The sequence below is a fragment of the Bactrocera tryoni genome, chromosome 2, assembly GCF_016617805.1.
Source record: "Bactrocera tryoni isolate S06 chromosome 2, CSIRO_BtryS06_freeze2, whole genome shotgun sequence".
Classification (NCBI taxonomy): Eukaryota; Metazoa; Arthropoda; class Insecta; order Diptera; family Tephritidae; genus Bactrocera; species Bactrocera tryoni.
In genome coordinates, this window is record NC_052500.1 from 83,525,704 (window position 1) to 83,538,981 (window position 13,278).

The 13,278-nt window shown below is 38.7% G+C and overlaps 1 protein-coding gene across 2 annotated transcripts; it reads right to left on the reverse strand.

Moving 5' to 3' along the window:
• On the reverse strand, positions 1–8,893 carry LOC120768057 (very long-chain-fatty-acid--CoA ligase bubblegum). Of its 2 annotated transcripts, none has more exons than XM_040094574.1 (9): positions 8,723–8,893; positions 3,986–4,262; positions 2,937–3,282; positions 2,764–2,865; positions 2,093–2,490; positions 1,162–1,462; positions 798–1,088; positions 489–738; positions 1–430 (listed from the first exon to the last, which is right to left on the reverse strand). In XM_040094574.1, the coding sequence occupies exons 2-9, from the start codon at positions 4,222–4,224 to the stop codon at positions 357–359; spliced, it is 2,001 nt and encodes a 666-aa protein (XP_039950508.1). In that variant the 5' UTR covers positions 4,225–4,262; positions 8,723–8,893; the 3' UTR covers positions 1–356. The 2 variants fall into 2 exon arrangements, with proteins under 2 accessions (XP_039950508.1, XP_039950509.1); XM_040094575.1 differs by lacking the exon at positions 8,723–8,893 and adding an exon at positions 5,805–5,899.
• Positions 8,894–13,278: the final 4,385 nt, after the last annotated feature.

The following is a 13,278-nucleotide window of genomic DNA, read 5'->3' on the forward strand; positions in this document are numbered from 1 at the left end:
AAAAAAATAAAACCAGTAAATGCAGAAAAGTAACTGCTTAACCGACCAAAAACTACTGCCGAAACATGGATGATTGTGCCTTTCAAATCTTATGTACATTTTTTATCTACCAAACTTAATTTAAGTCATTAAAGTATGTTATTAGTTAAACTCTACAGGCTGGTTGCCTAGCCAACACTTTGTTCTCACTTTGTTTGCTGCCTTTCTGTTAGTAATTGAGCTATATAAATGTATGTATGTATATTTGTTATTCCATTAACTAACTACATTTCTATGATTTCAGCAAAAATTATAGGAATTACGAACAGCCTCGGTTGTACAACGCAGAGCGCTTTGGGAAGTGCCAGCAGCCACACTTAGGCGTAAAGAGCCTCGATGACATCGGCATACTGTTTGGCGACAACATTGCGTTTCACCTTCAAAGTGGGCCCTGGAACATGAACAATAGATTAGCGATTTTTTCAAAGTAGCTATTTCATCATACTTACCCAATTCGCCCGTGGGAATGGAAAAGTCATGTGGCAGGATTGTGAATTTCTGTACCTTCTGCGCATTGGAAATGGCGTGCTTGTTGGCGCGCTTGATGCCGTCTTCTATGGATTTCCACACCTTGGGGCAAGGGCCGGCCTTCAGAATTTCACTCAACGTTTTGTGTTCAACGCCCAAACTCTTCACCCAAGTGAGCGACTCGTGAGTGAGGTCGTCCAGTGGTGCGCCAGTTTCGCGATCCATTTCGGTCTTCAAAGCAAAAGTCAGAATAAGTATGGAATATTGAGCTGAAGGCCCTTGGTACTCACCTTGATTGTTAGCAGTACGGTCAGGTATTTGCGCTGTTCACCCACCAAGAAGGCATTCGCAATGCCATCCAATTCCTTCTTGATCAAATTCTCAATATGCACGGGTGGAATGTTCTCACCACCGGCAGTAATGATAATCTCCTTGGAGCGGCCGGTTATGTAAACGTAGCCTTTGTCATCAATGTAGCCAACATCGCCGGAATGCAGCCAACAGTCCTCGTCCAGCGCCTCATCGGTTTTCTCCTGGTTGTAAATGTAGCCCATGAAAACGTGACGGCCGCGTATACAGATCTAATCGGTCGCATGAAAATACAAAATTAACGTTTGGAAAATCATGAAATTGCAGCCTTTTCTCGCAACTTACCTCACCATGACCATTTTCATCCTTGTTGACAATCTTAGTCTCACAACCGGCCATTGTTTTGCCGATCGAGTTTAACGGCTGTGTATCAGGCAGACATAATGTGTGGCAACCGCCTACTTCAGACATGCCGAAGGCATCCAAAAGTTTCATGTCCAAGCTGAGGAAATATTTCTTCGTCTCGGGTGACATGGGTGCCGCAGCAGTGACGTGAGTTATGCACCGATCAAAGCCGAGCGCATGCTTCACCTTGGACATAACCAATTTCTTAGCGAGGTTATAACCGAAACCACCGGGACCTTTGCTGTAAGGGAAAAATTATTGATAAGGGATACAAGTATTTCGGGGTGCTACAAATCATGGACGGAAGTGTGTTTTGGCTTAAAGTTGCCGTGTTAAGCAAGCTTTGACTAAAACGAAATTGAACTTGCGAAAGCTTTAGACTTCGGTGTGCCTGGCTTGTTTGGCCAAGACAAGCCACAATCTGGCATACGAACTTGGTGCAATTGAATTTGAACTATTTACAAAATGTTGTAGAATGTATATCAAACAATGGACGGACATTTAAGCGCAGGCTACTCTTCTCGTGCCTCACTGAATGTGAGATGACAGTTCATTTACGTCATTACACTCGCCATGGCACCGCTGACGGTGTGTTAATTAAGTGCAATTACTCAACGCTTGAATGTTGAACGCCAAGTTAACGGTTAATGTTAGACAACAGGCAGTCATCACGCTAGACGACAAAGAAGCCGACTGACAAACGATCGGCCGACACCATTTAAGTGAGCACATAACAATAACGTGCGGCACATTAATCAAACGGTAAAAATACTTGCTCTCTATAAGGACGTGCCCACAAACATATATGGATACTTTCCCGATACACCAAATAACTACTACAAAACCAAATAGAAAAGTTTACGCAACTTACCCATGAGTCTCCATGTAGTGACGCAATGTTACACCCTTAGCCCAGCTGGCGAGCATTTTCTTCAAGCCGCCGTTAGACGAGCCAATGGCCACCATGCGTTCCTGGAATTTTTCATAGACACGCGGAACTCCCATAAATCTTGTGGGACGCGCATCTTGCAATGTCTTCACGAGTGTACCCTTCAGTGCATCCTTGTCGGCGAAATAGATGCAACCAGCTATGGAAGCGACTGTGTAGATATCAACGGTCTGTGCGGCCACATGGGACAGTGGCAGATAGGATACGACCACCTCAGAGCCGGATGTAACATTGTATAGCGACTTCGTGATGGCACGTGTATTAAAGATGAGATTGTCATGGCTAAGCATAACACCCTTCGGCATGCCCACGGTACCAGACTGTAAGTAAGAAGCAGCGAGAAAATCAAATGGTTAGTGGCAGTAATGGAAATAGAGGAAGCGCGGAACTCGTGTATGAAGCTAAAAGCAATTAATTTGCAGCTGAAAATGCATCATAGTTAAGTCGCGCGTACGGCGAACTGAGCTCGACAGACGTTCAATGGCCAAACGTAAAAAATGTGTGTACGAGGTGTTAAGATTAGCAATGGAGACTCTTTAACTGTCTGCCTTAAGCTGCTAATTTCAAACCACCACAACTAATTACATACTTACAGTGTATACCAGACAGCAACATTGGTTTATGGCGATATTTGCTAGACGCTTCTGGTACTCATTTTCGACATCCGCAACAGCCATCGCCTCTATTTCGGACCACTGTACAAAGACACATAGATGAAGTTTATTTCATTATATGCAACCAACAGCTTTCTTTCTAAATCACTTACCCTGTAGTAGCCATCTTCCTTCTTCATGTAGGGCGCATATGGTTCCTGGATTTGAATAGCCGCCTTCAGATGTGGCAACTTGTCTCTAATCTCTTTAATCTTATCCATTTGCTTGGATTCGTCGACCACCACAATTTGTGCACGCGAATTCTCCAAAACATGCAGACAAGCTTCCGCTGAATTGGTCGTGTAAATACCGGCGATAATACCACCGGCGTGTATGGCACCCATCGCCGAGTAAAACCATTCGGCGCAATTGAAGGATAGCACACCCACTGAGTGGTGCGGCTCCAGACCGAGCTTGATGAACGCTTTGGCGACTTGATGCACTTTTTGTTCATATTGCCTGGCGCAGTTCCGGAGCAGAGTCGATAAATTCGGAAAAGTGGAAACAAAAAATTAGTTAATCCAACAGCAGTGTGAAAATTTGTCTTCGCCTAATGGCAGTGGAGCGTGAAAATATGGCGACAAATGGAGAAATGGATTTTATGTTGGCACAAATCTGCGGACATACGTTGGAAGTGCGAATGTATGGCCGGCGGGGAATGGGTGTGGACGCGGCGCAGTTAGTAGTGGTGTCATAGTTGGCACGAATGGTGAATTGTGATGAAAAATGTAATCCAGCCGATTCGCTTTTTACACAGTTGGCTGTGGTGCCAAGAAAAAAAATGCGTGAAAGTGATTTTTGGACGGCGTCAACAGCGCACAACGGCGGAATTTATGGTTAGCAAATCAGAGAGAGCGAAAATTAAATTTAAGTGTTGAAGTATGGTGAACCAATTGAAACAAACGACTGCGATAAGCAGAAATTTTTTTGGACGTTTAGTATGGAAAAAATGGTCTTTATAGTAATTTATTATGGAATCTGGGACCTTGAGAATAAGATAACCTTTATGATAGATGTTTGTTAGAAAAATTGCTTCCTATTAATATGAAAGTGCTCCGTACTTATCGAACGAAAGTGAAAGTCAAGCTCTACACTATGTCTAATAGTTAATGAAAAGTGGTAATGATGTTCAGCAGATTTGAAAATAAAGCGTTATATTCACCTGTAAGTAACGGTTTCGTATTCCTTGTTCTCATTTTTCGTGCGCAGCGCTGGATAATCACCATAATTATTAACTGTACGCTTCAAGACACCGGGGACGGAAATCGGCTCCTCAGCTGAGAGGCCCTCAGTGGATCTACGAATCTTCACTGGCTCTCTCGGATCGCTAGTACGATATGATTCGGCTGGCAGCAAGCGATTCGGACCGGGACGGTTATATAATGACTCCCAATTGGACATGTCGTCGGTTGTTTAAGTGCAGTGAGAAGTACAGAAAGCTGCAAGAGAGTTAAATATAAGAGTTACAAAAAATTGCCCAATCCAAAAAGATGGTCGTCTATCAATTTATATGAAAGTGCTTAGTGCAGTCTTCAACGAATAAGCCATAAATAAAGTAGAACACACATTCGTATGTTTTCATTTAATTTTCAAATAATTATAGTTTCGAATATTGACAGCAGATTAAAGTCAGCTCATCAACCGATAACCTTCGCCTTACGTCGCCTGACCTTATGTGTCTAGTATTTACTCATACTAATGCGCAGAATCAACACCGTAAACACAGCGACACGAAGAGATTCGTATTTGATGCTAATCTTATATGAGATTTGTTCTGTTTCAATATTTGCGCTCACATACAATTTACTCACAGTACCCACAGCTAGTAATCACCTGATTTACTATACGTGTTAACAGTGTACAAATAAGATAATTAAGCATTTATTATTAATAATAATTAAATTTCAATGTGTCGATAGCCCAAGCAAAAAGTTGCCCCACTCGTTTGATTTATTTTCATACATATTTGCGGTAGCCTGACTACCTTACATTAAACTCTGGCGTAGCACTTGTTAAACTACAACAATAAACTCGTTTATGCCTGAGATATTCAGTTTTCGATAATTAAGAATGTCGAAAGAATATTCATAATTACAAATAACTGGTGGCCCACAAGGTATTTTAAGTTTGCCACGAGGTTTGTTACACCCAGAAGCAGAGGAGTACGGAAAGTGGGATTGTAGGAGTTACCTTCGTAAAACTTCGGGCGCATGCTCGGAGTTCGTCCGTCATACAGAATATCCAGAGGGATATTGTTGTGTCGAGTGAATAAATTTTGAAGATAATGACTTCCCAGACCAGGAAACCGGATATCGTTTTACTACTTTGCGAAAAATTTTGTTGGAAAGTTAATATATGATGTACTAAGAAATATTTCAACCTATTGTATGTATGTCACGCCGTTTTTTTTTTTCAGGGCCAATATGATGGCAAATATTCTAAAAACGCTTCTACGTCATCTCACTGATAAACTGAATTTTCAAAACAAAAAAACGAGCGCAAAGCTTGCTGATGCTGTTTCTCTTTATCTAGCTTACAACAAAAACAATTACGATACACAAATGAAAACAAAGAACTATTTTTAGCCAAAAACACTTGACAGATTTTTTGTTCCACTTCACATTATCGGCACTACATGGGGCCAAGTGCTTGACATATTTGCGAATAGACGAATAGGAAGTGTAGAGAGAGCACCGCAAAGCGCTTCGCCAAATACTCACTCATGGAGCGTCAATGCGGAATTGCACCTGTGTGAACTACCGTAAGCGCTGCGCTAAATGCGATAACTGGTTAGAAGAAATGTATACAAGACCAACAAAAATGGTAAAGTTTACAAACGAGTTTGGCTGGAAATGGCGGGCGAGCGAGTGAATTTTGTGCAAACTACTGATTTGGCCGATTTGGGGAAAGCAAAGCAGAGCGAGCAACAAAGAGTTGAAATCAGTGCGAATCTATGAAGATCTAAATATACAAATGTTTACCAATTTCGCAGGTATCAGCCAAAAGCAAAAACAAACTGCGCAACATGAAGACAGCTCGGAAGGTAGGTCACTGAACGATCGGCAGTTGAAGAGGCTAACGCATTTCAGCGACGCTCTGCGCATGCAGCCATGTGCTCGTGTGTGGTGTTTGTGTGCCGCCGGTTTTCGAGGTATTTCCCAAACTCCGGCTTGGCAAACGTCACTTTTTTTTGCTAATTGTTTGTTGTTGATTTTTGATTTTTCTTTTGATGAAGTGACTTGGTGAGCGGATAGGTACGTTTACACTTTGGTTGTTGTTGGTTTTGTAGTATGATAAGCGCACTAAACTGCATATACCTAGGTATGTACTTTGTGTTAATAAAAAAATGGTTGTCGACTCGTTACGCTCTTTGCTTGCTTGCTCTCCGAAAGAGAAAAAAATCAGTTACTCACAACTTTTGACATTTTCCCCTTCATTTCGTGCTTTGCTGATAAGCATTTTTTTAATTAGTAAAAAATAAAAACTATTTTCAGCGCTGGACTATGCACTTCGTTAGACTTTCGTTCATGGGTGCAATTAAACATCCGCACTTTGGCCCAAAGCAATCTACACGCACGCCTTTATGTACCACTAAAAATTGTTTTATGATGCCGGGCGATGTTTAACTATATTATATAGTATACATACATATTTTGATAACAAACATTTTATTGCGCGACTAATGCAACATTACTGTAGGCGTTGAAATGTAGATGTGTACATGGATCAGAGTTTAATGACCATACCGGACATTTATGAATGCCTTTGGTCGCTAAGAATTCGATAAATCATTAATACATACAGTAATGATAAAGCAAGCAAGATAAAATATACTTATGTTTCACATGAACTTAGATTAATTTTTTTCTAACTTATATATATATACATATGTACATAGTTGCTATCAAGTTTCTGTTCTAAATACAGGGTAGTCGAAAAAGACTTTTCGTATTTCCAATCAAACTTCAATTTATTTTTTTATACTTATAATGAACTTTAATGAACCAAATATGTACCATTTTGGTCGACCACTTTTTGCCATTTTTCCGCTAGAGACATTATTCCATCAGGAGTTCTGCATTGACCGAAACAAATAGTAGTCCGATGGTACAGCAAGGTCATTGCTATATGGTGGATGCATCAAAACTTCTCATCGAGTGCCGAGTCATCAAAGATGACTAGATGTGTGTTCTAGCGTTGTCCTGATGGAAGACGAAGCCCTTTCTTTTGATCAGTTCTGACCGTTTTGCTTCAATCTCATCAGTTGTTGATAGTAAAATGTGAAATTAATCGTTCGACCAGGCTGGATCAGCTCATAGTGGATCATTCCTTTCCAATCCCTCCAAAAACTAAGCACTAGCATAACCTTTCGAGGCGTCAATCCTGGCTTTGCGACCATTTGTTGAGCTTTACCACGCTTGAACCATGATCTTTTTCGCACATTATTGTCGTATTTGATCCATTTTTCGTCTCTTCGCTTCAGAAATGGTTCGGTTTCCTTTCGTTTCAGCAAAGAATTGCAGATGTTAATTCGTTCTATTAAATTTTTCACAGACAATTCAAACATCGAGCTACTTTTTGTAGCCAGCTCTTTTAAATGGTTCAAAACCGTTTGATGATGAATGTTATGTTGCTCAGCTATGTCATGGCTGCTTATGTGACAGTCCTGGTCAATCTTTTCCATAATTTCATCGACATATCCAACGATAGGTCGACCAGGGCGAGGTGTATCTTTCACATCGAAATTTCAGGAACGGAAGCGAACGAACCATTGTTGTGCTACACGAACTGATACAGCATCGTCTCCGTAAACTTCACAAATTTCACAAGTGGCATTCTTCTCTTTTTTATACAAAAAATTATTTTCACTCATTTTTGAACAGCTTTAACTTTTTTTCAACTTCCCCGAATTTAATTTTGTTTTGGTTAAATGAAGCTTAAAATCTCACCTTTCCATTTAGTGAATATGACACAATGTGATGGGTTTGGAGTTATACGACTGCAACGAGATCTATTGACAAGATACGAAAAGACTTTTTAGACTACCCATATTACTCTATCAAACTTAATTTTAATATTTTTTATGAATTTATTACATACTCTATCAAAATATATTTAATTATTTTTTCTTACATCTCCATAAATTTACTTATTAAATAAATGCATTTTCTTAAACCCAAATTGATCGCACAAGTGTTAAACAAATTTGAAGCAACAAACTCCTCAAAAACAGTTGCGAAAGCGTCACCAACACGTGGGTCATATTTTGGATATAAAAATAAAAAGAACTGAGCACAGCAATACTACTTATTGTTGTTTGTTTAAGTGACCAAAATATGCTGACTAATAACAGATCTAGTAATATAGATACATATGTAAAGAAGAAATACAAACTGAACAAACGAAAACAGCTTAAATTTTTAAAAACAAAACAACTGTTTTACAGCAAAAGAAGCGAACACAATTTTACATAGATTCTGCGCTTTCTGACACTCAGCAAAGAGTAGAGAGCAATTTTATTTTAATTTTTATTTGTTTTACTCCATTGTCAATATGTTTTTGAGTAAGCCAATTTTAATTCAATTATCATATTTCAAAATTACTCGAAGATTTTTGCACTGCCACACAAAATTACATAAGTTAAATTTTAATGACTCGGAACTAAGAAGTCGAAACTAAAGTTCAAAGGCGGTGCACATTTTGTTATCGCAATATCACGACTTCATGCAGCGCTATCCGTACTCAGGCACTAATATTCTTAATGCCGCCATAGCACATTTGTTCATACGAATGCATGCACTGCCGATCTTGTCACTTTTAAGGTCGAACACAGAAACTTGAAACACCTTGGCACATTTTATTTGTAGCGTCTTTCGCTGGTTGAACATTCTTCACCTACCAATAAAATCGAAAGTAGTTGACCAGCAACCAATAATTGAAGACACGAAAGAAATTAAGAGAATTGAAAACAAAATCGCCCAGAAATCAATACGAGCGTGGAGACCGCGACCCGCCAAACGTATACGAAGAAACTTGCGCGTACAAGCCGCAAAAGTAGACTGACACCGCTAACTGGCCGGAAACTTAACAAAACTTCGAATGCCCGCTAACGGCAAATGCAATGGTTTTGTATGTCCATAATATAGAGAAAAAGTCATAGAAAGAAAATAATAATATTTAGCAGCGCCTTCACGATCAGTCAATAAAAACAACTACCTACAGAGCTATAGTAGATACCCAAGTCTATAGGAGCGCGCATTCAGGCAGGCAAATAGCTGCTATCAACACAGGTCATTTTCAGGCAGCCAAACTTCTTCACGCTCTCGCCGCTTTGCTTCTCTTACAAATGTACCTACAAAGCGAGTGCTTGTACGCTCCCACCTATAATGTTCCGCTCGCATTTGCTCTCCGGTTGAGCAACGTTTATGTGTGTATGGACTCGGTATATAGACTTGTTATCAACACATTGATCGTGTTGTTGCAATTGCTTGACGGATCGGTCACACATTTGCTCACGCAAGAATGCAATCGTTAGAGTATTTGCTTTGTGTTGCGTTATAATTCCCACTAAAAACGCCTGAGGACAGACGTCGGGGGACTCCAAGAAAGTTAAGATAACTAAAACATGTAAAAGATTAGAATAGCACTTTGCCCTTAGATATAATGAACAGGGTTGATCGGTAGAAAGGAGACATTTCGTTTGTTCCTTCATCGAGAAATTAGGTGAGTGTAAACTTCACGGAGAAATGACAAAATTTCATTGCGATAAATTGAACCAAATGTCTGTTGAAAATAAGCCTGATCATTGATGGGCCAAAGATCTTCCTTGAAACTCGAAGACTCACTCCTATCTTAAATTATTGCAGAAGATTGAGTTAACTAAAAAAGTTTAGGTCGTAGAGTTAATCCAAAATCTCACTTGAACAGATAATATTCGTCCTCTGTGTTACCCGTATATTCCTAAAAGTAGATCACAGGATCTTCATAGATCGATCAGAATGGATGGAATATCGATGATTGAATATCTTAATATATAACTTAATGAGGTCATGCACTCTTTGGTCAGATTTGAACGCACAATCAGCGAGCCAAAAACAATACAGCAGCTCAACTATTTGTATTAGGAGGACTCCTGACAGGAGACTCAGCAACCTACTCTACCTACCTACCTACCTCCTCTTAACTTCGATCCACCCGTGAAAAAGCGCTCTCCCCGCCTCTCTAACCGCTTAGCCCTGCCCATAAATCTCTTGCAGGTGTATGAGAAGAGACCGCCAGGAGAAGGTTCTGCGGTGTGGTGATCTAGATTGTAAGGAATGCAATCGAAGTAGTGGAGAACTTCAGGAGCCCGAGACCCCTCATATACCCGAAGCAGTGGACCTGAGAAGGAACCACCAGCAGAAGGTACTGGAAGACAAAAAAAAGAAGAAAAGTATTATGTAATAGTTTTGGTCAAAACAATTTATGTAATAGTTTGATCTAATACACTTCAACTGAACCAGTTTGAAACCAGAAAAGCCCTTAAGACAAATATATATGTACGAAGCATTTTGTTACCGATAAGACTCAACGTTTTTCAGGGTTAACTTATATAAGTATTTACTTTATAGATAATAAAGTAGTATATTACTTATCCCTGTTTAAAAGATCTTTTTGGTTTACCCACTAACATTGGCATTGAAAAGCAATTCTCTTATCAAGTTGGCTCGACTTCAGCGCCTGAGCAAATGCACTCGAATAGCACAGTTTGTTTGTAGCACAAGTACAATGCCAACGCTTGCCCCACTCCCCGTACGCTTCCTATAGTCGCTGCTGGCTGTTGCAACAGTTGCGATTCTTCCAATGAAAATCAATTTGCTGCAACGCAACGCAATCAGTTTTAAATAAACGAACATATTGAAATTAATATATATATACCCATACAGACAAATATTTTGTGTAATAATTAGTTCAGACCCCGCCTGCCCGTTCTTCATCAATTTAATATTTATTTAGTTTTGCTCCAACTTGTTTATTAAAATTACGTGAGTTAAATACCCACAAGTTTTCTATGAAATCGAATGTTTCACTTTAAATTAAAATATTCCCGGGTAAGCGTTTTGCAATACTCATATAAGTATAAAACAGGAAACAATGTTAACTTCGGCTGCACCATTGCTACGTACTATATATTCTTCAAGAGAATTGAACTAGACACGATACTTGATATAAACTACATTCAAAAAGATCGGCGGTTCCAACAGATGAGCTTGTTGAGAAGAAAGGGCGTGTACAAAATTTCAGCTCGCCTTGGTGGCAAACCCTGGTCAAGGTATAACGAGTACTGTGGATGGATGGGAATGAAAGAAGGAGTGTAGAGATTGTCAGTGAGAGCACGCTATCAAAGTGCTTCCGTTTAACTCTTAAATATTAGGTAATCATATTAGTACCATTCGGCAACCTTGTATACAGATTTAGCCGAGTTGATGCATTCTATTCATCATATAGATTAATGAGAGAATCAATAGCTTATAAACGAAATTCAAACAAAACAATATACCATAATTACTATCGGAAATAGATATGTTAACAACTCGATCCGGAGTCTCGCATTTATAACTTTTTGCATTAGCACAAAGTCTGACTATATTTACACATTTTAAATACAAACTTTAAAGTTCGCATGCCTATTTATAAAATGCGCTTTGGAAATAGTTTTAAATTAATTTGTAACACTTGCGAGAAAAACATTTGTTTTTGTAAATTGCAGCAATTATAATTCCAACTTTCTTATAATACTCAGTACTTGGTGTAAGGAAAACACTTCTCACCTTCAATCCCGAATACAAGTAAATGACGCTAAAAATTGCGTGACTAATTACTGAAACGTGTTTAGGAAAGTGTTAAGTAAAAAACTTTTCCGTTTAAAGGTTGCTTATGCTATGCTTTAGAGAGTTTAGTTTAGTTGTAGTTTAAGGTGTACTTTGTGCCATGCTTTACCCGGTAGTTGACTTGGAAACTAAAAATATGAACTACTCTCAGCTAGTTTCTAATTTTATGCAAAAACCTAATTACTTTTGGTGTTTAGATTAGGTGTAAGGGTTGTTTGTAAAGATTCATTATGCAGTTTTCAACTTAATTAAGCTGCTTTAGCGGATTTGTTGTTTTGTTGATGGTTATTTCAAGTTTGGTTTTATTGGCTTGTTCACTAAGTAATTTCGTTTTTCTAGTGCAATTTAAACATGCTTTTTTATTGCATAACACATTTAAGGAAATTTTGTATTTTTAGGACCTGTTGTGTTCATTTTGATCCAAACATTTTACCGTTTTTCGGGCAGAAGATTGATTTCACGTCCATAAAAGTTTTTTCCTTCCAGGCAACTAGTCCAACTGTTTTTGACGTCTTGAATTAAAGTGAAGGTTCTTCCATATATTAAATTTTCAGAGATCATCAAAAGCAATAGTTCGAAGGTGCCAAGTCTAGAGAATATTGTGGGTGTGGTAACACATCCTATTCAAGCTGCAAAAGCTTTCGGCGGGTCATCAAACTGGTATGAGGGCTCGCATTATCATGGTGAAACACTATACTGTTTATATCGATAAATTTTGAAATCTTTCGTTTAAGTGCATCACTAAATTTGTCCAGCTTATAAGAATTAATCTTGGCATTGTCGGGCAAAAGATCAAATAAGCACTCCTTTTGAAATCCCCTAATAGACAGACTACTTAACCTTTTTTGGATGGCTATCGGCTTTCGAAATGGTTTGAGCTGGTTCATCTCTTTTAGACCATGATCTCTTGCTTGTTAAATTCTTGAAAACAACACACTTTCCGTAGTCATTAACAATGTGAATCAAAAATAGATTGAAATAAAAAGCAAATTACAGTCTTTAATGTGGCGAAACAAATTTCGTTATGTAAGAACATGAGGAACCTAAAGAAACATTTCATGTGCTTGCGAATGATCGTCTTCGATAAATTTAATCTTTCAGCAGTCTCCTGAGTTATTCCACGATTTGCATCGACGAATGACTTTATTTTATCCACTTCGACTTCAATAGTCCATCCAAGACGTGGTGCATGCTCAAGACCGACATTGCCGTACACATCATTTAATTTTGGCCTTTCTTGAACTGTCCTTTTACCCTTTTGAGAGTAATACAATAAAATATGCCGAAAATGCTGTTTTAGATATTCCATCATCGATATGTAGGACATCAAACAAAAACTATCCCAAAAAGTTTAAGACAATTTTTTAACCAACAAGCCTTACTATATCACTATATACTGTATGACGATAAGGCGGTTAAGCGTGAAGTTGACGGCGAAAAAATTCAATAACTTGAGCATCGACTATGTGATATAAAGGTGAATATAGTCAAAATATTATATTATGAAAACTAATCGCTAGAGCAGAAAATGTGCATACATAGAAAAAATATTTTATTGCTTTAGGAAAATAATTCTATAAATAAT